The sequence below is a fragment of the Henckelia pumila genome, chromosome 2, assembly GCF_033568475.1.
Source record: "Henckelia pumila isolate YLH828 chromosome 2, ASM3356847v2, whole genome shotgun sequence".
Taxonomy (NCBI): domain Eukaryota; kingdom Viridiplantae; phylum Streptophyta; class Magnoliopsida; order Lamiales; family Gesneriaceae; genus Henckelia; species Henckelia pumila.
The window spans coordinates 14,694,566-14,722,177 of NC_133121.1; the positions used below are offsets into that span (position 1 = coordinate 14,694,566).

The 27,612-nt window shown below is 37.6% G+C and overlaps 3 protein-coding genes across 8 annotated transcripts; 2 read left to right on the forward strand and 1 right to left on the reverse strand.

Annotated features, from left to right (window-relative positions):
* The first annotated feature begins 3,993 nt into the window (after positions 1–3,993).
* LOC140880942 (cell division cycle protein 48 homolog) lies at positions 3,994–9,044 on the forward strand. 2 transcript variants are annotated; one of them, XM_073285842.1, is made up of 9 exons: positions 3,994–4,122; positions 4,244–4,409; positions 5,197–5,425; positions 5,548–6,314; positions 6,398–6,619; positions 6,714–6,785; positions 6,878–7,159; positions 7,410–7,769; positions 8,461–9,044. In XM_073285842.1, exons 1-9 carry the CDS (start codon positions 4,094–4,096, stop codon positions 8,752–8,754), a joined length of 2,421 nt encoding a protein of 806 aa, XP_073141943.1. In that variant the 5' UTR covers positions 3,994–4,093; the 3' UTR covers positions 8,755–9,044. The 2 variants fall into 2 exon arrangements, with proteins under 2 accessions (XP_073141943.1, XP_073141945.1); XM_073285844.1 differs by having other exon boundaries at positions 4,024–4,132.
* A 3,867-nt stretch (positions 9,045–12,911) lies between these two features.
* Positions 12,912–15,697, forward strand: LOC140881405 (uncharacterized). 5 transcript variants are annotated; one of them, XM_073286692.1, is made up of 4 exons: positions 12,912–13,031; positions 14,711–14,943; positions 15,036–15,184; positions 15,397–15,697. In XM_073286692.1, the coding sequence occupies exons 1-4, from the start codon at positions 12,980–12,982 to the stop codon at positions 15,482–15,484; spliced, it is 522 nt and encodes a 173-aa protein (XP_073142793.1). In that variant the 5' UTR covers positions 12,912–12,979; the 3' UTR covers positions 15,485–15,697. The 5 variants fall into 5 exon arrangements, with proteins under 5 accessions (XP_073142793.1, XP_073142794.1, XP_073142796.1 ...); XM_073286693.1 differs by having other exon boundaries at positions 12,926–13,031; positions 14,729–14,943; XM_073286695.1 differs by lacking the exon at positions 12,912–13,031 and adding an exon at positions 13,042–13,175.
* Positions 15,698–16,246: 549 nt separating this feature from the next.
* On the reverse strand, positions 16,247–18,119 carry LOC140881404 (high affinity nitrate transporter 2.4-like). Its single transcript, XM_073286691.1, has one exon. It carries the CDS (start codon positions 17,985–17,987, stop codon positions 16,398–16,400), a length of 1,590 nt encoding a protein of 529 aa, XP_073142792.1. The 5' UTR covers positions 17,988–18,119; the 3' UTR covers positions 16,247–16,397.
* Between the last annotated feature and the right edge of the window lie 9,493 nt (positions 18,120–27,612).

Here is a 27,612-nt window from a genome sequence, read left to right on the forward strand (position 1 = left end):
ATATTGAATATTGAGATATTCAAGATTAAGATCTGATATAAGATCAAATATATTGAGAATCTAAAGAGATTCCTGGTTATAATATAATATATTGAGAATCTGAATAGATTCATGATAAATATGTGATATATGATTTCTTATATTGAGAAAGTAAAGAAATCATGATTGATATCTGATATGATATCCAAGATCTATAAATATCATTGAAGAAATAGATCTCATGTCAAAATTATATCAATATTGAAATATTGATAAAGATATGCAAGATTTGATAATATTCATGAAGAATATTAATATAAGATCCAAGATTTGGAAATATTCTCGAATAATATAATTTAATGCCCTTTTGATTGTTGAGTATCTTATGAATTGGGAAATTTAGTACAATTTCTCAATGAATATCGATATATGATCTAAAATTGTCAATATCCAAAAGAAAATATTATTAAAGATATATGTGAGATATATATAAAAAGATATTGACTTGATATCGATTCAAATCATATATTTGTTTTTAATGCTCTAGAAGAAGCATGATATATTATTTGTCACTATTTTTATGAATAGCGACTTGATGTTCAATGATGAACTGCATAGGCTATTGATTGAAAATTATGAATGTGCGGTAGTAAGATCGCAACACTATCAACCGAAAAAGAAAAATAAATGTTAAACCCAATGAATTGGACCATCATCTATATTGGGCAACGACGATGATTGATTGATGGTAGTCTATGCATGATGATGTCAATGGGTTGATTTATGACTAACTTCAAGTCATTTTATTTATTTATTGAACTAATTTATTTTTGGTAAATTAGTTTTGTATTTGTTTAAACTAAATTATGGAAAACTCTAGCATGTGTTGATTCACATAAATTATTTTGATGATATAAAATAAGAACTACAAATTTTGTGAATCTATTAGTCAATATATTGCATGAGATATTGATTATGCAATTTGGTGATAAATTTTCTTATTTGAGAAATTTTATATTTTAAGGATATATTGGGTTGTTACATATTTATTCATAAAATTTGATTATGGATTTCAAATTCCTCAATTTTGATTGGGTATATAAATTTTGAATTTTTTCAATCATTTGATTAAACTATAATTTTTTTAATTAATGATAGAGTATTTTTATCACATGTTATTATCTTACATGTAGAAACATGAATTTAATGTGAAATGATATTTGTGATAGATCAAATGTCATTGTTGAAAGATCTACTTGATGCATACATGTATTTGAAAAGGCACGTCCGATTTTTTAATTTCAATTTTTTAATTATAATATCTTATTTATAGTATTTTGTTCAAGGAAATACAATTATGAAAGTTGTCTGATTAATGTGGTCCATTCTTTTAAGTGAATGTGACAGTGCCAATGAACACATGTGATACATTGTGGTTGATTAATTCTTCAAGGAAGAATAAGTTATCTCGTATGAAGCGAGATATATGAATTATAAATTCGGCACAAAATATTGAGATATACGTCACAATCAAGTATTGTACTAAACGTACATCGGTATCTCGTATCACTATCGTACCTGAAGTACGTAAAAGATTTATTGACATCTATCAAACAAGATATAAAAGTTTGTGGAGACCATTGATGTCTATCCAAATTATATGTTTCATCGTACGTTGATATGCATGTATGAAAGATCTTGAAGATCGTTTGATTGACGACGGAAAAAGATGATGTGCTTGATATTATAAAATAGTGATACACAATAATGACGTATATGTATTTTTGAATCTAGTGGATATTGATTTGGTTTAAATAGTATATTACAAATCAATATTTCTAGAAGAGCTAGAGAGCTCCAGAAGTATTATTGATATAAATACTTTCAGAGTTTAACATAATGTATTGAATTGAGCATTCAAATTATATAAATAGTTGAAAACTATTGATAGTGCGCAAAGATGTTAATGAATAAGCCAAAAGTTCCTGGATCGATAAATATAAATTTTTTTGAATCAAAGATCCAGAAGATCTTATGAATTTTTATTGGCTTATAAAATTTGATACCACTCTCATTAGCTCAAATTGATATAGAATCCCCATATTATCTGGAATGAATAAATAACGTGGGTCCACGAAGCGCAACATGATGTTTGCAAAAATACGTATTGAGAAAATTTCCAGAATATGTAATCAAGACAAGCTTGATCAAAAGATGATATGCATATCAATTTTATGATTATAACTACGTTGGTTTGGTTGATTTATTTTGCCTCCAATCAACTACTAAACCATGAAAATAAATGCGTCATATTTGGGGATATCTGAAAGATATATTATAAATATTATGCCAAATGCTCATGTACTGAAAGTTAATGTTTGTGCGAGAAATGCACTACAATAAATCTCTTGAAGAGATTGTAAATATGTTGGAAATAAATTGAATCTTATGATCAATTATCTTGAGAAATGAGATTTTATGACGCGAAATTCTCGTTTATTATTCTTGTAAAACAATGTTTCCACCATTGAGGGGGAGGAAATAGAAGCTACAAGAATATTTGAGATCGATCCCAATGAAATATAAAGTGAACATGATGTTCAAAGTTTAAATCTCAAATACATTATTTGATCTTGTGTATAAGATCGCTTAGCTTCATTTATGTTCGAGTTGAACAATTTAAATCGTCTTTAGTGACGAAGAACCCCTTTAAAGAAAATGTGAATATCTCAATGTGAAAAGAATAATGTAGGTTGGTCGCTATGAAAAGAATCGATGTCCTGCAGGACCAATTTTATATTACTTGCAAGTAAATGAAAAAGGACGCTAGAAGCGTGAACGACCAATTATTTCAATGAATCCAATTTGGATTATGTTATTCATGAAGAATAACAAGTATATCAAATATGAGATTTCACAAATTATTTGGGATCGAAATGATATAATCATTCGCGTGTTTTGCTATTACGCAAAATGATGATTATTTTGAACTACAACTTGTTGAACTTTCAATAACCATGATATGTGGCAATATGAGCAAATATTAGCAAAGTTTCTCAAAGTATTTCAAACGGATTATGAGAAAATATTTGCACTTATCGTGGATGCACTGATTTGATGGTGATACATATAGAAACATCCTCGAAGGATTTGATGCTCAAAATATTGTTTTTGTCAACTTGAAGAAGAAGATATATTTGGTCTTGAAGTACCATATATTTGACAAAATCAGCATCTAAATCAATTTTTGGAAAATAAGTGCATAAAATTGAAATATTAAGAGTTAATAATTTCAAGTGATGTTTGCAAGAGGGGGAGGAATCAAAGTTGTACTGTTTTTCCCTTGTCTATGATTTTTTCCACGTGATTTTTCATAACAAGGTTTTTAATGAGGCAATTAACAAGTATCTCGAGATGTCGTACTCTTTTTTCCTTCATTAGGATTTTGTCCCATTGGGTTTTTCCTAATAAGGTTTTAACGAGGCGCATCTATCGTCGGGAAGACATCCAAAGAAAGTATATGTTGCTGTACTCTTTTTTTTTTCGTTCAGATTTTTCGCACGGAATTTTACTGTCAAGGTTTTAACGAGGCAACACTTGAGTCCCGATGAAGTTCTCAGATATACATCTTGCCAAATGGGGATTTTGAAGAATCGATTGCTTGTGCAAATAATCATCTAAGGGGGTGTTATAAATATATTATTATTATAGATGATTATCTTATTAAAGATATGTGATCAAGATAAATATGTAAAAATAATATTTGTACAGATTTGTATCTTGTAATCTTTCCCTATAAACATGGGTGATTGAGTTAAATGAAATTTGCACCTGTATTGACTCATATGAATTCTCTCTTCTCTCATGAATTCTCTATTCTCATCTCTTATTATTTTATGATTTATAACAATAATTTATTTGTAGAATTATCACGTGGATAATGAGTTGTTTTTTTTAAAAAAATTAAGATATAATTAGGGAAGATAATCACGTAATTTGAAGAAGAATAGCGCTAAAAATTTTCATTACACGTAGTAGTGTGGTGTTCTTTCTTTCAGTTTATTCATAAAATTCTTCGTACGCTGCAACTCTACATTCTCAAGTAGCTCAGAGGATGAGTAATCAAGCCGAGTCATCCGATTCGTGAGCATTCGTTGACTCCTCGCCATTTCAGTTCCTTTACTTCGAGGAATCCGATTTCTCTTTTTTTGGGTTGAAATTTTGGCGGAAATCTGAGTTTTTTTTTTGTGTTGATTTTGGATAGAAAAAGTGGGAAGAAGGACTTCTCGACGGCGATTTTGGAGAGGAAGAAGGCGGCCAATCGGCTGATCGTTGACGAGGCGGTCAATGACGACAACTCTGTTGTAGCTCTCCACCCCGCCACCATGGAAAAGCTCCAGATTTTTCGTGGGGATACTATTTTGATCAAGGTTCTTACTTTCTTAGGGCTCTGCTTTTCAATATCTTTTAATTGATGAGTGGGAGATTGATTAGGCTTCTTTATTTTTTTTTTAATAAAAAATTATATATTATTGATTCGTGGATGTAACACATAGATATTGTCGATTTGATGTAAGTATTGTTGTTGGGCTTGCCTTTGATTGAGAATTTCGTTGTTTAAATCGGAATCCCATCATTGCCGGAGGGAAAAGAAGTTTGTGCTGGTAATTTGGTTAATTTATCGTCTTGTCATTGATCTGCATGAAATACTGATTCCTGAATGAATTTAAGTTAGATCGCGAATTATAAATTGGTTTTATTGGGTTAGATTCTATAATAGCTTGAATTATTATGACATGGTTTAGATTAGAAGTTCCATTGTTGCATCTGAGGATATCTGACACGTGTTTCTGCGTTGGTGTTATGGAGAGGTAAATGCTTTGCTAGACCGGATGATCCGGTGTAGCATCCAGCGTGCATTGGGCTTGGGCCCACACATTTTGTGGGGCCTCATGCCCAATGAATGGTCCAGTCATCCAGATCCACCGGTGGATCATAGCATTTCTGGTTATGAGATGGCCATAATTATATGCAGGAAGCTACCAACTTGTTTCATGAATATACTATAGAGAAAAAAATACAAAAAAGACAGTGAATCTTATATAAGTGCATTGGTATATGGTTTATCACTGAATGTGGTGTGCCATATTAATTATTTGGCCAAAATAGATTTTGGCTACTAGATTGCTAAATTATCCGCTTACCAATTGCTTCCAGGGTAAGAAAAGGAAGGATACAATCTGCATTGCCCTTGCTGATGATGCATGTGAAGAGCCAAAGATAAGGATGAACAAGGTTGTACGCACAAATTTGAGGGTCCGGCTTGGAGATGTTGTGTCTGTGCACCAGTGCCCTGATGTTAAATATGGAAAACGTGTTCATGTACTACCCTTGGATGATACAGTAGAGGGCCTCACTGGAGATCTGTTTGAAACATACCTAAAACGTAATACTTATACGTGATTTACGTTTTCTATGTTCTGCATGTTTCATTTGGTGTAATGGAACAATTTTTTTGTTGCATGCATTTTCGTGGAGTCTTGTTGACTGACAGAATAATCTATGCAGCTTACTTTCTGGAAGCTTATCGCCCTGTTAGAAAAGGCGACCATTTTCTTGTGAGAGGGGGGATGAGAAGTGTGGAATTTAAAGTTATTGAGACTGATCCAGGTGAGTATTGTGTTGTTGCCCCCGATACTGAGATCTTCTGTGAAGGAGAGCCTGTCAAACGAGAGGATGAAGATAGGCTGGATGAGGTTGGTTATGATGATGTAGGAGGTGTTAGGAAGCAGATGGCTCAGATTCGTGAATTGGTAGAGTTGCCTCTGAGGCATCCCCAACTTTTCAAATCTATTGGTGTGAAACCACCCAAGGGAATTTTACTTTATGGACCCCCAGGTTCTGGAAAGACCTTAATTGCTAGGGCTGTTGCCAATGAAACCGGTGCTTTCTTCTTTTTAATTAATGGGCCAGAAATTATGTCCAAATTGGCCGGAGAGAGTGAAAGCAATCTGAGGAAGGCATTTGAGGAGGCAGAGAAAAATGCCCCGTCTATTATTTTCATCGATGAAATTGATTCAATAGCACCTAAGCGTGAGAAAACAAATGGTGAAGTTGAAAGGAGGATTGTTTCTCAGCTCTTGACTCTTATGGATGGGCTAAAATCCCGTTCCCACGTTATTGTCATGGGAGCAACTAATCGTCCAAACAGTATTGACCCAGCCCTCAGAAGATTTGGTAGGTTTGACAGGGAAATAGACATTGGAGTTCCAGATGAAGTTGGTCGACTTGAAGTTCTCAGGATTCATACCAAGAACATGAAGCTTTCTGATGATGTAAAGACCTAGACTCTTGAATCCAATTATATTGGTGCTCTGAATATAGTTTATGTGTTTGAAATGATGATGCTGCGTTGTAGGTTGACCTGGAGAGAATTGCCAAAGACACTCATGGCTATGTTGGTGCCGACCTTGCAGCTCTCTGTACTGAAGCTGCACTTCAGTGCATCAGAGAGAAAATGGATGTTATTGATCTGGAGGATGATTCAATTGACGCCGAAATACTCAACTCCATGGCTGTAACAAATGAGCACTTCCACTCTGCTCTTGGAACTAGCAATCCTTCTGCTCTAAGGGAAACAGTAAGTACTCTCTGTCTTGTATGTTATATAGTCTGTGCTCGTCACTATAATGAACTTTATGATGATAGCATATGTTCGTTATAATTGATGAAAGGTTGTTGAGGTGCCCAATGTGTCCTGGGAAGACATCGGAGGCCTAGAAAATGTCAAGAGGGAGCTTCAGGAGGTTATAAAATTCTTTAAGTCATGTTTCATATGCCATATTTAATGATATGTTTATCGAAGTTGTTTGCTTCTAACTCCTTGATTATCTTGTAGACTGTTCAATATCCTGTTGAACATCCAGAAAAGTTTGAGAAATTTGGCATGTCACCATCTAAGGGTGTTCTTTTCTATGGGCCACCTGGATGCGGCAAAACTCTATTAGCAAAGGCGATTGCAAATGAATGTCAAGCCAATTTCATTAGCGTAAAAGGGCCTGAATTGCTGACCATGTGGTTTGGAGAGAGTGAAGCTAATGTTCGTGAAATATTCGACAAAGCTAGGCAATCAGCTCCATGTGTCCTTTTCTTTGATGAGCTTGATTCTATCGCAACTCAGGTTATATACCCTTTTAAGTTGTACATTTAGTTATCAAGATCTTCCTTTTTGGCTATTTTCAACTTTTGTTGATTAATTATTTAGTTAAAAGTTCAGAAGTTTAAATCTGCAATAGGCATATTGAGCATTAATCAGGATGAACAAAGAAGAAAAAGGAACCACTACCTTTGGTTGCATGCATTTGTATTTTATATTTGCGTAAAAAATAGAAACTTTGTCTTACTGGCACCGTGCCCTTGTATTGTTGCAGCGAGGAAGTAGTGTTGGTGATGCTGGAGGTGCAGCTGATAGAGTCCTCAACCAACTTCTAACAGAAATGGATGGCATGAATGCTAAAAAAACTGTTTTCATAATTGGGGCTACTAACAGACCTGACATAATTGATCCAGCACTTTTACGTCCTGGTCGTCTTGATCAGTTGATATATATCCCACTGCCAGATGAGGATTCACGCCATCAGATCTTCAAAGCTTGCCTCCGCAAATCACCACTTTCCAAAGATATTGATTTGCGAGCTCTTGCCAAGTATACTCAAGGATTTAGCGGTGCAGATATCACGGAAATATGTCAGCGGGCATGCAAGTATGCCATAAGAGAGAACATTGAGAAAGTACGTTTCTATCCCCACCACCACCCTTTTGATTATTTTTCCTTTTATATTTTTCTTTACATTTCTCTAACACGTGGTCAGTGGTATTTACTGTTTATTAATATAATTGGCCTCCTCTCCTGTGCACCATCCAACTGGATTAAAATCCTTTTCTCGAGGTGATACTGGGTGATGGTTTTTATTTTTCCTCTCATGCTAATTTTGCTGAAATTGAAACACATTGCGAAGTTGGGTATCTTTGTTACCAGTTTCTCTTCCTCAGTTTCTAGTTTCATTAGTATTTCAGTTGAATGTCAAACTATCCGCTGTATTTGGAAAAACTTAAATAAAAAAAAAATCATGAAAGCTTTTGAGTTTTTTGCTACTATGGTGACATGGAGGCACAAATGTTTTTGCAGAAAACTCCCACTATTATTTTAACTCTCATACGAATTCACCAACTAGAGACAGAAATTCCACATAGTGCTGAAATCTGAAGTACTTAGATTCACTTTGAAAGAAACAAGATCCGATGGAGGCTATTAATTACCCTTTAGATTATTTCGTAACATTACGTACTTTATGCTTTTACTTCATTACATAATTTGTGCTGGCAAAGCTAGTTATCAGTTTGAATAGAGATCGATAGTTGTGATGATTTTATATTTTTATGCATCTAAATTTATAGACAACTAAACTTTGCTAATCTCAGGACATAGAAAGGGAGAGGAAGGCAAAAGAGAATCCCGATTCCATGGATGAGGATGCGGTTGATGATGTTTCAGAAATCAAGCCTGCACATTTCGAGGAGTCCATGAAATATGCTCGTAGAAGTGTGAGTGATGCTGATATTCGCAAGTACCTAGCATTCGCGCAGACGTTGCAGCAGTCGCGAGGATTTGGAACAGAGTTCCGGTTCGCTGAATCAGGAGGTGGAGCGACATCTGGATCCGACCCATTTGCAGCCTCTGCTAGTGGAGCCGAGGAAGATGACTTGTATAATTAAACTTCCCGAGTCTGAGATATTACCCTTCAGTGACTATAAATTCGAAAAATATGTCTTTGCAGGCTTCACCGGGAGCCAGTGACAACAAAACTAACACTTAGTTTACTTTTCTCGATCATTTATACTCGTGGACTCCAGGATGTCTCTGAATTATTTTCTTTTGTTAGAATACTAGGGCATTTACTGGTGGCTTCCCTTTGGTTGTCTGGCTTGTGATTCTATATTAACATTTTATTTGGTAATTTAAATTTGTATTCGAGACTTTGAATTGAAATTGGATTTGGTCGGTAGACTTCTACTTCGCGATTTTGGTCAACTGTGTCGATATTTTTTGCCAACGCGCCGGATTCAACAAAGTCTTTGTATTAATAAAAATTTATAATCAAGATTAGTTGGATGAACGACCACAAAAGGACGGATATACCTGTGAAAGAAATAGGAACTCGAAAATTTTACGTGACAGAATGTGAATTGAAAATATTCAAAGCTAAAATAGAGAACGAATTGTTCTGTTTATGAGGTAACTGGTTTGGTGTAGGGCTGTAAACGAGCCGAATCGAGTCGAACTATAGCAAAATTTTAGTGTTCGAGTTCGAGCTCGAGTTCGAATTGAGATATTCGAAGTTCGGCTCGAAGCTCGAATTTTTTTTATTTTCGGCTCGAGTTCGATTCGATAGAGAGTTCGAGTTCGAGTTCGAGTTCGAGTTCGAGTTCGGTTAGAATATATTATATAATATTATTTATATATAATATAATATATATAATATTATTTATAATATATATTATATAATATTTTATATAATATTTTATATAATATATATTATATAAAATATTATATAAAGGTTCGCGAGCCGGCTCGCGAACTTTCGAACATAATATTTTAGGCTCGAGTTTGGTCGTATAATAGTTCGAGTTCGGCTCGAGTTCGGCTAGAGTTCGAAAATTCGAATCCGAATCGAATATTTTTTCAAGCCGGCTCGAAAAGTTCGCGAGCCGGCTCGGCTCGTTTACAGCCCTAGTTTGGTGTATATAATATACACCAAAAACAAAAAAAAAATTGTTCTGTTTATGAGGCAACCTGTTGTGTTCTCTGTTTTTGCTTTGAATATTTTCAATTCTCATCCTCCCACATTAAAATTTTCAAGTTACTATTTCTTTCTCATCTATAGGAACTTGAAAATTTCCCGAGGAGGATGAGAATTGAAAATTTCCCGAGGAGAAACAGAGAAATAATTGTTTGTTTACGGGGTAATTTTTTTTGGTGGGTATTATATAAAGATATTCTATGCTAAATACTCCCATTTTTGTGTTTTCTCCAAATTTTGGGGCACATCTGAAAAGAAATGAGATGTATGTCTCATGGTGTAACATAAACCAACATAGATTAATTTTTCCTAGTCTCACCGTTGGCTTTTTCTGTTATTTTATTTATGGGTGATGCTACATGTACATATAGGGTTACACATTGGGTTACACGTTGCACTTGAAATTACATAAATATCCTTAATGAATTTTGGAAAGATTTTTTCCAAATCAATTGGAAGGATAATTTTGTAATTTCATGTGTATTGTGTAACCCAATGTGTAGCCCTCCATGTACACATAGCAGTACCCTTTATTTTATTATTATATGAATGACTTCTCAATAATTCTCATTGAATATCACCACCGACTCAAAAAAAAAAAAAAAAAAATTGTCGCACTACAATTTGTTGTAGCATAGCAATAGTCTAAACAATAACAAAAGAAATTCACGAAAGATTTATATATATGTATGTATATGTATTCTCGCGACGCACACAATATGCATGTATGTATACGTAATATAAATTGCGTAATTTGATCCAAAAGCCATCTCATTTCATTTATCATCATGCATAAGTTTGATTCAAAGCACACCAGCTGGAATATAGCTAGAAACTATACTTTTCATTTAAGATATAATTGAAGAAAAAATGAAAAAAAAATACAACAATTAATAATCTGAGACTCAAATCTCAGTCCCAACTTCGCAAATCAATCCCTCTACCTCTTATTCATATCTCCTCCAATCCCTCGACAACAAAATATTGTACAAACATCACCAAAAACCTCACCTTCATAACATGGCTAGCTAGCTATGGTATCCGAGAAGCCCCTCCACCCGAAAAACACCTGAATGACCCAAGTGGTTGATAGTTCACGAACCGGCTAGGCGCGGACGAACGCCTCAACCCTTTCGGCAGGCAATCTTTCACGTCCCTCTCGTGAAAGAATATCGGTTGCTCCCCGCGACTCGAAAACGGTGTCATCGTGATGTAATGCGTGGCAGTCGAGGGTGCGCTAGGCGATATAGATCGTCCCTTGTGACGCGAAAAGAAGGTCGCCGCGACGTAATATCTAGCGGTGGATGGTGCACTAGGCAGTATCGGGAAGTGCCTAGCCATTGCAACATGGATTGGCAGGAGAAAATTGAGACAAATCAATGTAATGTAAACAACATTTGTAGGCATTTTGTTTTTGTGTGTGGGGCAAAGTGGATGGTTAATGGTTATTTGGCGGGTGGGCGAGTTTAAAAAAAAAAAGGTGAATAGGAGACTTAAATAGGCACGTGAGAGGCAGCTTCGTACAGGGCAACTAAATTTGATGGATGACCAACAAATTTAGTTCATACAAGTGACCGCAGGCTGCAACACATCTTTGCGTGTGCAATATAAATATTTTTATATTAATTAATTTTCATTTTTTTTAAAACTCATGAATTAGATATTCAAAAATTTTAAGAGAGATAACTGTCTAATCTAAAAATTTTAAAATACAATCAAAGATATATAACAAGTGTCATTCTGTTAAATATGATAAAATCTAATTACTAAAAAAAATGTGACCATATAAAATGATTAATTTGTCTAATAATTTTGGGTTTTGGAAATTAAGTTAGGATATAATCGTAATTTCATCTCAAACTTCATCAATTAATTAAATTTTTTTTAATTAAAAGCTCTCCACTATAATAATATAGTAAGATAAATACGCAGTAATAAAATTGTATATATCTATAAAAAAAAATTATTTATATTTTTGTTCATTTAATTATTATTCCGAGATCCTCATTTATAAAGATGGATGGATGGTTACGTGAGCATGCATGAGTTGGTGGCAAGAATATCGTGAGTTTTCTGTAACACATTTATATGAATTAAAATATATTTCAAATTTCAACCTTAAAAATCCAATTAAATAATGCATTTACAACTACGTACTGGTGATATTTTTGTGTGTACACACGCCGGGTAGGGTTGAGTTTAAAAAGAAAATGTGAATCAATTTTCTTCCCCAATAATAATCGAAACAAGAAATGAAGCACATATATATATATATACTTTATGGGACGAAAGCGAGCACACATGCGATTAAACGTTTACTTTTCACGACACAAAGTATGAATTGGTCGAACCATATGATCACATATATAAATTCTATCTATTTCAAGATTATTGCTTGTATTTTGATTCATTACACTGGTCAAAAAAAGTTTATTATTATTTTTTTGTTTTTGTTTTTGTTCTAAATTTCTAATGATATGTTTGCTTATAAGGTTAGTTACAGTTTATTCTACATTACTCTACGAGAATCTTGTGACTATTGTCCGTACATTACCCGACTACAAATATATCCATATTTATGGTAGTATCTCCAAATAAATAAACGTAACATATTTTTATTATAATTTGCTTTAGTATTATCATCAATTTTTTGAAAACAATTTGAGAATATAAAAATCTTAGTTTTAAAAAAAGCAAAGATCAATATCAGTTGTTAAACAATTCATAAATTTATTCGTTAATTTAGTTATTGCATAAAAAAATCAATATACGAAATTAAAATTTAACATTTTTTTCCAAATAAATTTTAATTACCTAATTAAAAAAACGAACAAATATTAAAAAGATCAACGAACGAAATTGCACATCATGTTTTTGTTTTTGTTTTGCTATTTCTTCCTCGTTCCAATTTATTTGGGGAGACTTAAGAATGACTTTTTCATCTTCATCTTAAATAATATGACAAGCTCTAGCCTCTTACCATAAAAAGAAAAAGAAAAGAAAATATTATGTATCGAAATACTGGTTGAATAAATTTTATATCTTATAATTCTAATTAAATATTATATTTTTAATTATATCAAAATTTTCCTGTATGATATAGCATCGATATTTTTCCCATTCTTTTTCTTTAAGCTCTAATGGAACTAAGCTTGCAGACTCTTCCTCGATCGGTCGTCTCCTTCCATTACAGCAAGTTCGTGAACACAAATTTTTCTTAAAATTCATCAATAAATCTTGCAATTTTCATATATTTCCCACTTTCTCGAGGGGCCCTTTGGCTTCTGAAAACTGCAAAGCGTACTGTTATCCATATAATGCGGGTAAATGATGGAGGTAGGTTTAGTGGTTGCAAATTCACTCAAAGATTTACTCTTTTTACGCCCTGTGTTTAATGATAAGAGGAACCCCTTGTTTGTTCAGTAAAACTTTCGACCCGACTGAAGTTAATGAGAAGAAAGGCAATATTTACGACTTTTGTGCTTCATTTATGGATATTGAAGTGTATATGGCTATGGTTTCTTGATGGGTATTTTTTTTAAATTTATTTTGGGTTGAATCATAAGAATGAACTGAATTTTGATTTATAGTTTGGTTGAAACGAGATAATGAACTTTTTGAGGGCCACTAACAATTACCCAACTCAAATCTTTGGAATCTTTCAGTTGGCTCGAACATCCCATTTTGCTTGTTAAGGGACTGTGTCTTAAATTGGAGGTTAATGGCGAATTGAGGGAGCACCGAATTGGTTGTGAAGAACAATTTATGGGGTTGGTTTTATGCATTAAGTTCTTGATTTGATATATATAGGACATTTATATCATTCATAGATGTGAGTTGGCAAAGTGATGCAAATTTATTAGGAGAAAGTTTCATTTACTTTTATAGGTTTACTGGTGTGAAGTTGAGACATTGGATTTAATGATTGTTAAATAAGTGCATTAAGCAAGAGCAGATATGGGGGACGGAGTTTTAATGTGAACTGGAGGCTGGGGACTTTGCATATTCGGTTTCTTTAAGCAGGAAATTCCGGGGAAAATTTTGTTAGAAGGATTTAGCTCTATGCTCTTATTATAAATGAACAGACTTAGAGGAGCAAAGACTTGTTAAAAATGAATGACAAAATTTGTTGGCTTCGTGAGAACATTATGATTTAGTTTTCGGTGTACTAGTTTGATTGATTTTCACTGAAATCATTTGCAAAAGAGTTGGTTACTGATCGGAAGAGGGTTTGATCCAAACTATATTGTAAGCATCTGGGAGAATTTGAAAATTCATGCCCTCATAATCGTGTGCCAACTCTTCTATATTTCGTGAAGGGCCTCAAAAGTTGTTTCACCCAAAGTAAAAGTTCTTCTATCTATTTATGTTTCATTTCCATTGATAAGGCCATAAGCAAGGGACGGAAAGGACTTGTATTGTATGGTTGGCACGTGAGACGATATATCTTTCCATACCCATTAGATTAAATTTATAGGCAGCGTTTTTGGTTTGAGCAACAATTGTATTGTTTGCGCAGTTGCGGCTCCAAAAATGCTAATGATTTGTATCTGCTAGACCTTGAAAATTTCTCATACAATTTTATTCGTTGCTATATCGAAAATAAGCCTGGACCAATTGAATTGCTTATCAGTGCATGTATGGGGATGGGTTTTTTAAATGGTAACCGAATATTCGCACACCTCTCTAACGCATAATTGTATTTTAGGGCAAGTTCTGTGCCAAATATGGTATAATCTCCAACTCATCTACTTCAAATCTTACTTTGAATCGAATAGTCTGACCATATTCTTTTTTATTTTATTTGGATTAATTCTCAAGATTTATTTAATATGTTTGTATAGTTAATAAAGTAATTTGTTTACTCACAGCCTTCATTAAAAATCCAGCTCATCTCTGTTTATCAGCCGGAAATTCCGCTCACAAAATCCAGCTAAATGATGGTTCTCTATATGATAGTAATGTGAAAACACGAGGCAGAGGATCGGTAAGCACATTGCATGCGCTGCCAGAAACAGCAGTCTCTGTTACTATTGCAGCCACAATTGCTGTTGCTGCTGCTACATTTCTTGGGCGAAAAACCAACACTTCGGATGTAGCGGAGGTACATGAACACAAATTAAACGGAACTCTTACCGTCCAAGTTTTTCTCTTTCCCCTGAAATGTTCCTTGGATTTAAATTTTGAAACAAGCAGGCTCCCACAAACACATGTGAGGACTGTGGAGGTTCAGGAATTTGCTCAGAATGCAATGGTGAAGGATTCATGCTCAAGAAAATGTCTGATGGAAGTGCTGAGAAAGCGAGGTTGCTGGCTAAAAATATGGCGAGTAGATACACAGCAGGGTACGACAAGTTCTCTTGTTCACATTTCTGAACCTTCTGTAGGAATGAATTGCTTTTGTATGATAAAAATTGCAGCCGATAGTGATGGTGCAACTCAAACTTATCGAATTGCATAGCAGTAAACCGTGCCATGCTGTCAAACACGGATTACTCACACCCTTCATCAAGTTATCGTAAAAACGTTTTGTTAATATGTGCTAGTGTGTTGGCAGGCTTCCAAAAAAGTGGAGCTATTGCGCGAAATGCTCCTCGGGTCGATCCTGTAGCACTTGCGGTGGAAGTGGGAAGCTGGGCTCCTAGAAGGAGACATCCTATGATAGTTCAGACTTCAGAGTCGGCTTTGAAGCCGGTGGTTCCATTTTAAATTAAGAACCGTGTACACAATTTTCGATCACTTAGTCGTTTGATCGTACACTTTGATGAGGATCAGATCCAGGTGATGATATTTTTCTTCAGAAACCGGGGAGAAGATTCTTGCAATATATACTGTGCAGTTTCGAATGAACATCAAATTTTTGCTACTTATATTCCCATTATTAGAAAAAATCCTTTGTTACATTCACTATGGAAATCAAAATTAGCCCAAAGTCATGACCTTTACGGATCAAAATCAAATTACATAATGAAATAAAGTAGGTAACTCCTTTTCTTGATCATTCCTCTTTAAGCAAGGATTTACCTCGTGCAATTAACCTTTTAAGGGGACAAGCATCCATAATGTGTCCAAACTGATAATTCTATGTGTGGAAACATTTTCAGATCATGCCGATGGAAACATGTTTCGTGCTGCCGTAGTGGATTGTTGGGAAATCTAGCTCAAACGACTATTTTCCAACTTTTTTAGTGTTATATACTTTGGGGATCGAGTTCTTATCGTACCGTTTACCCGAGTGTGTATTACATTAGCAAGAGGTTTATCTGTGCAAGCTAGAGCATTGAGCTGCGGATTTCCGTGCTATAAAAAAAGAAGAAGAAAGAATGAATGAAAGGTTGCACGTAGTTGATTGGTAGAAAGTAATGAAAACTCTGATTCCAACAATGTAGTTGGAATTCAACCAATGTCCAGCCGGCAGCAGAATTATGGTAATTATTCTCACAAAAATAAATAAATGGAATCAAACATAATTCCATATGTGTAACCATAACATATATTTCACTCTCACACGTAGTTAACTAATCCAGGTTTGATTGTTTATACTTGAAAACACATATATCAGACATAGTTTGGTGTGGCGTTTGGCGGTGTTGGTGCCGAGGTCACACGTGTCCCCCTTTCGGATCGACTGTTTTCAGCGAATTTCAAGGTATTTTGATGCATCCCTTGCTGCTTCTCATCCTCGGTGTAGTCGGCGGAGTAATAGTTTTCTTCGGTGAACTTGACGTCCTTGGAAGGTGGAAGAAACATGCTACCCCATTGTGGGAAGTGAACCAATGTGACGGGAAGAGTGCAGGCCATTATCATGATCCCCATGTTCCTGAGGCCGACGGCTGTGTCGTGCGTGGCACTGGTGAAAAAGAGCAGTTGTGTTAAGCCAGAACCGAAGTTTCCTCCAGCTCCAGTCATGCCAGATATTATGCCCAAGGATCTTCTTGAAATGAAAGGGACTATGCCGAAAGTTGCTCCACAGGCTGCCTGGGCGCCGATAGAGAATATGATCATATGGGTAACGGCCACAGGAAGGGAATTGGCCTCCCCTAGAAGTAAACAGAAGGCTCCTCCCATAGTTTGTAGGGTCCATAGGGTCCAGAGTCTGCCTCTCATCCCGAATTTTCGGGCTGCAACATCGGACGCGTATCCGCCGAATGGGCGAGCAACCAGATTAGCCATGCCGAAGGTGGCTGCTATGGTTCCGGCAGTACGGAGTTTGAGGTCGAATCTGTCGTAGAAGTACTCGGCGATGACATTGTCGGTAGACAACTCAACTCCCATGGAGTATCCGTAGAGGAGTACGAAGATCCAGGTCCTGTAATTGGTGACAGCATAGCGAAACACCTTCCAGAATTGATCTTTGGCAACTTCCCCCTTCTTCTGCAAAGCACTTAAGTTGCCATCAGGCAAATCTTGGCCCAGAGTCATCACCAAAATACCCATAATCACATGAAGCCAACCCGGAACGAAGAATGCGATCCTCCAGGCTGTAAATGGAGTGGATCCCGCCTTCCTGATGATCTCATACAGCAAAGGCATCAGCAGCTGTGTCGCACCTCCTCCCATATTCCCCCATCCTGCCGCTGTCCCGTTCACCGTCCCGATAATCTTGGTATTGAACATAGTACTCATCCAGTACTGGCACGAGACGAAGGTGGCCAGGGAGAAGCCGATCATGAAACGAACAGCCACATACCCGCCAGCCGACGACACGAAAGACATGCAAAACACCGTCGGGGCAGAGAGCATGATCAGAAAAGCGCAGCCGTAACGTGGTCCCAGAAGATCGCAGACCGCACCCATGACAAGCCTAGAGAAGATACTCCCGGAAACCGAGGCGACCCCAGCATTTCCGATGTCTCCTCTGGTGAGGCTCAGGTTGTCCCGGATAATGGGAACCAGTGGAGCAGCTGCGAAAGTGGACACAAAACAGGTGAAGAAAGAAATCCAAGACAGGTGAAAAGTCCTCATGTGAGGGTTGGCAAAGGAAAATAGCTTGAACTTCTTCGCCTTGTGCTCCGAGTCCACCGGCAAGTCGAACTTCGCCGTCGTGTCAGTCGGCACCATCGGCGATGCCACCGAGAATGCCAGCACCGCCTCCCTGCCGGTAACTCCATGCATGGAGCTTCCAGGAGACCCTTCCATATCCGCCATTGATTTTAATTAATTTCTTGATGATCAAGAAATATTTGCTACTAAATTATTATAATGTGAATATATGGAAGAGGGTACGTTGATTAATATTGAGTTGATTAAATGAGCGATTGGTGATGAAGGATAGAGGAATGTAGCTAGGTAGAGTTGTTTATATAGTGTGAGAAGTTGACATTTTGGATGAGCCCATGGAGGATCCCAATGGTTGCACGACGTAATACATAATATTATATATATATATATGATTTGTTAAATTATTACAAGGAATCCATTCTCCGCATCTAATTAAGTTATATATGAATAGTATTAGCATTAGCCTTATCGTATATCCCAAAGGATCACTCGCCAATTCAACGGGGCCCTTTGGAATCCCACAGAATTCCATCAACTATTTATTAATCTCTTTCATTAATATTATTAATCCATTAACCTGAAATTAATGTTTTAAAAAATTTTAAAAAAAAATCCCAGTCTCCAATCTGATATGCTGAAAGAATCAAAATGGGCTAATTATTCTCGAATCTCATTTCGAATAATAATGAATGATATATAAGATATCATATCGAGACGCGACGAACGATTTCTTTATCGTATCATAACTTGGTTATTTTTCTTTCTTTCTATTGTCTTTAAAAAAAAAATTTAAATGGTTAATTTTCTTTTTGTTTAAATATATTAATTATTGCTATTTATTTGAAGTATGCCTAACAAATTAAGTACAAACCAACAAAGTCTTTCTTACCCATTTCTCAAGTCTTCAAAGAATAGACAGACCAGACAGGGATCGTTTAAAACATGTAGTTGGATTAATATTAATGCTTAATTTTGTAAAATGTATGCCAATATTCCTTATTTTCTTTTCACACGCACATGCATATACAATAATTTGTGTGTATATATATATATGTCTTTAAGTACCCTTAATTATTTGGTGCATCAGAACCGCATGCGCCGATGACAATGGCGACCGTATATAATTTGTACGGGAAAAAAAAATCAATTTTCGAAATAATATAAGAGTCAATTATGAATAAATCTCTAAACTCAAACCTAACTTTTTTTTATAAATCCCTACAATAAAAAAATTCTTTCTTAAAACTTTCTAGGACCACCAAACTTGGTCAAATCCAATGTTTAATTCTTGTACCCAATTTATGCATTTATGTACTTCATTTATGCATTGTTTGTGCTCAATTATGGTACTTGAATCATCCGCAAAAATGGTATCAGAGCTTTAGGTTAAATATTCAGACTTAATATTATTCGTTAACTCATACTTTTCTTTGTTGAGGAGAATATTTTTTACAAAAGATGACTTCAAACGAAGAGATGAATCAAGAGGATTTTATTTATATAAAATCCTATAAACAAATTAATCTGTTCACAATAGATTACTTACGGCAGAAAGATGATTTCTAACTCTAAATTTTTAGAAATTACCCCAGATTCCTCTAAACTCTCCGGAGATCTTAGAGAAATTCAAAAGACGGTACAATATTACAGCAATCAGCTGTATGAAATACCTCGGCAGATTGAAGGAATCTTTAAGAAACAAGAAGAAATTCTTGTAATCCTAAAGGATCTTCAAACTAAAATCACAAATCTAGAACAAACTTCAGGTTCTAGAAAAGGAAATACAGGAGGAAGGTTACCACTCTCGTTTGGTACCGAACCGTTGTTACATCAGAAAGGTAAAACCAAAATGGTTCAAAAACCTTTAACTGATGATGAAAGGATGATTAATCTTATAAAAGCAGTATCAGAAAAAAACACTATCTGATGACTACTTTAGAGAGATTAAATCTCGAGGATCTACAAGATCTCGCGGATTTTTTTGCGAATATCAAAGTAGTAGATCTAAAAATGAACTCCCCCTGAGGGTGAACAACCCATAGGGAATCCCCCAAGATATGTGGTTAAAACAGAAGAACCACATAGTGAGTTTCATGTTGGAGAAAATTCACATCCAGCAGGAACCAGATCAAGAAGGAGTAAAATCCCACTCCATCAAACTCCTTACGGAAAAACTGTTTTAGATCCAATACATCCTTACGGGGTTATGTTAAACCTTGATGTTTTGGACTTCAAAAACAGAGAAGATCTTATAGATGATTGGACGTCAGCTATGAGAATTGCAGCAGGGACATTAGATATCAATAAAGAAGGATTCATTAAACTTCTAGAAATGAGTCTAATGGGATCTGTCAAGATTGCTTGGGAGATGACTATGTAAGATACGAAGGAATCAATCTTAGTAGGAGAATCCCTCAGCGAAATTGGAGAAAGAATGGCCACCCTATTTAAAGCACAATTCATAGGGGTAGACTATTTCAACAATCAAGATACAGAGAGAAAGAGAAGATATACTCAAGCTCTGTATAGCCTCGAGTTACATGATATCTGTTTAATTGATGAATACATTATGTTATTCACTAAATACAGATGGAATTCAGGAGTCGAGGAAAATGTAGCTATTCAGCTATTTTTCGCAAAAATGCCAAGTCCCTGGAGAGAAATGCTGATTAAAGAATACGTTCCAGGTCATCTTGACACTTTGGCAAGACGCACGTCCTTTTTGAAAGGAAAATTGGCAGAATGGTGCCATATGACAGCATTACAGAAGAACTACAAGAAAATAAGGGGTATAAATAAACGTACACCTTTATGTTGTAAAGATAATGATCTTCCAACGATCATTGAAAACAGATCACATGGATTTAAAAGGAAGAAATTCAGAAGTAATCCCTACAATAAAAGAATGAGAAGTTCTTGGAAACCAAGAAAATTTTGGTCCAAACAAAAGGCCAGATCTTATAGGTCAGGAAGAAGAAGTGGACCTACAAGAACATCCCCAGTAACAAGCTCATCGCAAAGCGGGGGAAGAACACCATAAAGAAGAACTTTCAGAAGAACTCATATAAGAGCAAGTGAAAGTTTCAAGGATTGCAACTGCTGGACATGTGAGCAAGAGGACATATATCTACAAATTGTCCAGAAAACGAGAAAAAAGGAGTTAAACTCTTTGAAGCAACACCAGATATGGATGATGCGGTCTTCTTTCAAGATCTAGTCCAAGTATATCAATTTGAGGATATCCCCTCAGATGAAAGCATATACGAAGAATAGATATTGTTTAGTCAAGAAGATTCTGAGGATGGATCAGAATCAGAATCAGAATAAAGAAGAAGTGTTTCGGCATGAAACACATGAAAGTTTGGCTGGATTCTTTAGCCAAACCACGATATCTCATAATATGGTCCAAAGGATTATGAGAGAAAATCCAACGTTACAAAAGTACCAGAGATTTTCGGCAGGACAAGTAGAAAGAGTCTTAGGCAACCTAGGGCTTATACAAAGAAGACATAATTTGATTTACAAAGTATCCAGGAGGGAAATAGCAATCCCCATGGAGTTAACAAGTAATCAAATAGAGATGCAATTAATTCCTTTTGAAGAAATAAGAGAGAAATTGCAAAAGTTGAAAGGTGAGGTGGCAAGGACGATGTCTTGGATTCATATTGGAGCAATCCAAATAATGATCAAGGCAACTTTTAAAGAAGGAATAGATTCACTCATAGATTTCGTAGTATGCGATAAAAGAATGGGGAATATTCAAGATGCTGTCCTGGGTACTATCTCAGGAAATCTTTGTGCAGAAAAAATTGTAGGAGTTATCTATCCAAGAATAGCCTACAATTTAGCTGACAGAGACTTTAGTCGAGCCTTGACGTTGCATCAAAACTTCAAGGAAAAGAGACTAATGAAGGAAGGTAATAGACCATATTCTATTACATATCAAATTTCATATGCTCTTTCTAATACTCATCATTCTGAATTATTTATTAGAAATGAGTTCATTGAAATTCCAGAGATCTTTGGGAAAGTTGCTAATGCAATATACCCAGAAAGAATCGAGTTTCCTTTAATTCAGGAAACAGACATTCAAATTCAAGACAGACCGTTTCTATACAGAGACCTTAAAATAGAACCTCGAAGGTTATCTTTTCAAGGAAACCGAATGACAAGTAGGAGATGAGACAAATCTCCTATTCAATAAATTCCACCATAAGAAAAGGAGTTTTCTATAATAGAAAAACTTAGATCTCCAGAAGGATGGAAAGAAGTGAAAATAGTATTCGATATTACAAGTCTTCGAAACCAGTTCCCTTGTAACTCGATTTACTATTTGGAACAACATGAAAAAGGAACTTACCAAGGATTGATAAATATTGGAGAATTGGAAGTTCAAATCTGTGGAATTCCAGGAAAAGAAGTGGATCAGCTCATTCTTGGCCTAGAGTTTCTGGAGGACCATAAACCATGGAAACGCCTTGAAAAAGGAATAGAGTTCATGGCAAAAAAAAAGACTTGGAGGATTCAATAAGAATTCTACGAAATGGAAAACCAAAAGAATTGGATAAGGGACAATCCCTTAATCAGATTCGAAAACTCTGTTTACAAACAGAGGAAGAAGCAACCGTTGAAATTAGTAAGTCATGAACATGATTTACTAAAACGCATTGAAGAGGTAGAAAGGAGTAACCATACTCTACCTTCTGAAGCCTTAGAAAGACTAAAGGTGAATAGTCTTAATCGGATTACTGAGTTACAACACAGTCTGTTAAAAATGGCAGGACCATTTAGTAATCCCTTTAAAAAATGACAACAAGTCGATTTTCCATATACATTCCGATAGGGATGTTGTGTAGTAGCCCGTACCCTAATTGAGTAATTAAAGGATTAAATGCTAATTAATAAATTGGGTATCGAACGGATCGGAAGCTCCGAAGGGACGATCGGAAGCTCCGATCGGGATCGGAGGCACCGATGATATTACGTCATCCATGACGTGTGGTTGGATCGGAAGCTCCGATCAGGATCGGAGGATCCGATCACCTCTATCCGAAGTCAACAAATGATATTTTGACACGTGGCAGATCAGGATCTTCGGAAGCTCCGATGTCAGGATCGAACATTCCGATCGAAGTTCGGACGTTCCGATCGAGGATCGGAGGCTCCGATCGTTGTCTATAAATAGAAGGCCGAGAATTCATTTTCAATTGCCAATTCCGGATTTCCTCTATACTGTAGTCATATTCGAGTTGTTCTAGCCTTCCTAGGCTTGACCCGGGAGTCGACGAGGCGTTCGATAGTCGTAGCGGAGTTGTGCCCAAGTTCTGGAGGCATCGACATCAAAGGGCTAACGACGGACGCAGGTATAGCTTTGAGCTCCTAAAAATATTTAGGAGTATGCAATAGCTTAGTTAAGGCTTTTAGAGCACTTTAATGATAGTAGTATCATTTGGCAGTGTAGAGCAGACTATAGGCGTGGACCTAGAGTTGTTAGAGCTTGCACTCATTTGAGGTACGGAAGTACTGTTCGAGATATCCTGACTGAGTATGCATGTATTACGTGACTGCATGATTTATATGCCATGATATTATGCTGCATTCATTTGCATATTGCTGTTATCTCCTTCGAGATGTCTATTAGTAGGGTTGTACCCTATCCTGTTAGTGGATGGACTTCCATCGATTTGGGTCCGGTGTATCCACATGTACTCGGTATGGGAGCCACCTCCTGAAGCGATGGCACAGCGTGCTACATACCAGGGCCCGGTCTGTCTCTGTTATCTGATCCTTGACCTCGAGTCTGATCCTTGGACTCACATCTCGTACTTTGTGTTCTGGACACCCTATTCCATGGGGCAGGTTTGCGTTTGGACGATGCGGGTGGGTCCAAGAGGGGCTAGACAGTGGATGACCAGCTGGAGCTTTGTCTAGGTTTTATTTATGTTATTTTTGGATTGATACAGCTATTCGATCTGGTTGTATAATATTGGGTATTTACAGATTCCTTCCCTTGGGATTGTACCTTGTTATGGTTTCCGCAGTTTAAATTCTGATATCTGTTTAATTAAGTTAATTACATGCCTAAGCTCTGTTTAGTAGGTGATCCGGGTAAGGATCACTACATTTATGGTATCAGAGCATGCAAAAGAATTCTTGGGATTTTAGTCTCTTCTTGAGTTAACCATGAGGCACTTTTGTAGATGGCAAACTACGATGATCAGAGTTCCCATGGTAGTGGAGGTGGACGCTGGGGAGATGCTGATCGTGAGCGTCGTCGGGAACGTCATCATCATCATCGTCATGAGGATCGTTTCAGTGTGCGCCGATTCTTGCAGCAAGGGCCTAAACCCTTGGTTGGAGGTGAGTCTCCGGAGGATGCGGAGAACTGGTTGGACCGTATGGAGACGACATTTCTCTCATTTCGCTGCACCGAAGAGCAAAAGATGGAAACACTGGGATATCTTCTGGACGGGCGAGCCAGAAGATGGTGGAGGTTTACTTCTGCACCCTTCGTTACGGCGAGAGGAGTGGCCACCTGGGCCGAATTCCGCACAGCTTTCCATAAGCTGTATTTTCCTCCTGCACTCCGACATACGAAGGCAGGTGAACTTCTGAGTCTACACCAGGGAAATATGAACATCGAGTAGTATCAGCAGAGATTCTTCGATCTGTTAGCCTATTGCCCAGAGATTGCGGACAGTGCTGCGATGAAGTACAACATATTCCTTCAGGGCCTTAACCCTGAGATCCACGACCATGTGGCAGTTGGTGATGACATGTCCTACGAGGGTTTGGTGAGCCGTTGTCACCAGGCGGAAGACAGCATTCGACGGAACAGGCTCTTTTCTCAGTCGAGACCTGCTAGTTCTTTGGCCCCCCGTGCCCAGTCATTCAAGAAGTCCGGGTCTACTTCTTCTTCTGGTTCTGGTGGTGTTGTCCATTTCGGGAGGAAGGACAAGTGTGATCACTGCAGGAAGAACCATCCGTCCGACAAGTGCCGCAGAGCTTCTGGGGCTTGTTTTCATTGTGGGGAGACTGGTCATATCCGGAGAGATTGTCCACTATCTGGGGGAGGCGGTTCTGGTTCAGGATCAGGTTCTCAGACTTCTGTTCAGCAGAGGACGCAGGGACAGCCTGCTGGGAGTTCTCATTTGAGGCCACGAGCTTCTGGCCAGGTGTTTGCTCTGAGACATGATCAGGCAGTGGAGGAGAATGAGAAGGTCATCGCAGGTACTTTTCTGCTTTATGCTATACCTGCTCTTGTACTTATTGACACTGGTGCATCTCATTCCTTCATTTCTGCACGTTTCGTTAAGAGACATAAGTTACCATGCATTTCACTAGACGTAGTACTATCTGTTTCTACCCCGACGGGTCAGTCTGCTTTGGCTAAGCATCTAGTGATGGGTTGCCCTTTAGAGTTCGAGAGTAACATTCTGATTGTGAATCTCATGGTCCTTTCGATGGATGATTTCGATTGCATTCTGGGAATAGATATGTTGACTACCTATCGAGCTTCAGTGGACTGCTACCAGAGATTAGTTCGCTTTCATCCGGAGGGGAGTGATAGCTGGTTTTTCTATGGTGAGGGAGCGCGACCCCCGATGCCTTTAGTATCTTCTTTGAGAGCCTGTCGAGCTCTGGAGGCTGGCGGGGAAGGCTACCTTATCTATGCAGTTGATTTGTCCGCTGAGAGCATTGGGTTAGAAAACATTCCTGTTGTGGATGAATTTCCAGATGTCTTTCCAGATGAGATTCCGGGTTTTCCTCCTGTTAGAGAAGTCGAGTTTGGCATAGAGTTGATGCCTGGTACTTCTCCTATCTCTAGAGCTCCGTATCGTCTGGCTCCGTCAGAGATGCGAGAGTTGAAGAATCAACTAGAAGATCTTTTGGACAAGGGGTACATTCATCCTAGTGTATCTCCTTGGGGAGCTCCTGTTCTTTTCGTTAAGAAGAAGGATGGATCGATGCGGCTGTGCATTGACTACCGGCAACTGAACCGAGTTACTGTGAAGAACAAGTATCCTTTGCCTCGAATTGATGACTTGTTTGACCAGTTGCAGGGTACTTCACTTTACTCCAAGATTGACTTGAGATTTGGGTATCATCAGTTGAGAGTCCGAGATCAGGACGTATCCAAGACTGCATTCCGTACTCGCTATGGGCATTACGAGTTTCTAGTGATGCCATTCGGTTTGACGAATGCACCAGCTATATTTATGGATCTGATGAACCATGTCTTCAGGGAGTATCTGGATAAGTTTGTCGTGGTCTTCATTGACGACATCTTGGTCTATTCGCGTAACGCGGAGGAGCATGTTTCCCACTTGCGGATAGTACTGCAGACTCTTCGGAATGAGCAGTTGTACGCCAAGCTTAGCAAGTGTGAGTTCTGGATGGATCGTGTGGTCTTTCTTGGCCATATTATATCCAGGGATGGAATTTTTGTTGATCCGAGCAAGATTGAGGTTGTACTTAATTGGTCGCGTCCGACGACAGTTGCTGAGATCCGTAGTTTTCTGGGTCTAGCAGGATACTATCGTCGCTTTATTCTGAACTTTTCTCAGCTAGCTCGACCTTTGACGCAGCTTACCCGCAAGGGTGTCGATTTCGAGTGGTCCTCAGAGTGTGAGGGGAGTTTCTGTGAGCTTCGATGACGGTTGACTTCTGCGCCGGTGTTGGCATTGCCGTCAGGATCTGGAGGGTATGCGGTTTACACGGATGCTTCTCTTCAGGGGTTAGGTTGTGTTCTGACGCAGAATGAGCATGTGATTGCATACGCTTCTAGACAGCTGAAGCTGCACGAGGACAATTACCCAGTCCATGATTTGGAGTTGGCAGCTATTATATTTGTTTGAAGATCTGGCGTCATTATCTGTATGGCGAGAAATTTGAGATCTTTACCGACCACAAGAGTCTCAAGTATTTGTTCACTCAGGCAGAGTTGAACATGAGGCAGAGACGTTGGATGGATTTGCTTAAGGACTATGATTGTGAGATTAAGTACCATCCGGGAGCTGCTAATCTCACTGTTGACGCTTTGAGTCGCAAGGTGCGACTATCCGCACTTCAGACTTGTTCTTTGTCTAGTGCGATCAGTGACTGTTGTACTTCAGGTTATATCTTCAAGCATAAGAAAGATATGCAGAATATTTAGATATTTGAGATTCTATCTGAGCCAGCTTTGTACTCGAGGATTCGAGAGGCTCAGATGACTGATTCGAAGACCCAGCGTTTGGCGCATTTGGCCAACGAGGGTAGCTCGTCTGGATTCCACTATCAGTCAGATGGTTTTCTGTGTTTGTCTGGTAGGCTTGTGATTCCGCAGGATGAAGAGTTGCGAGAGGAGATTTTGTCTCAAGCTCACCGCACTAAGTTGAGTATTCATCCGGGAAGCACCAGGATGTACAAGGATCTACGTACTCGGTTCTGGTGGAAGGGAATGAAACGCAGTTTTTATCAGTTTGTTTCGAGATGTTTGGTGTGTCAACAGGTCAAGGCAGAACACCGACGACCTGGAGGTTTTCTTCACAGTTTGCCTATTCCGGAATGGAAATGGGAGTTTATCACGATGGATTTTGTGACCCATTTGCCCATGTCCCCGAGAAATTGTGATGCTATCTGGGTTGTGGTGGACCGACTCACCAAGTCAGCGCATTTCATTGCCTATAGCCGAGAGTACAATGTGGATCGTATGGCTCGTATGTATGTTCAGGAGATCGTTCGACTTCATGGAGTGCCTGTGAGCATTGTCAGCGATCGAGACCCCAGG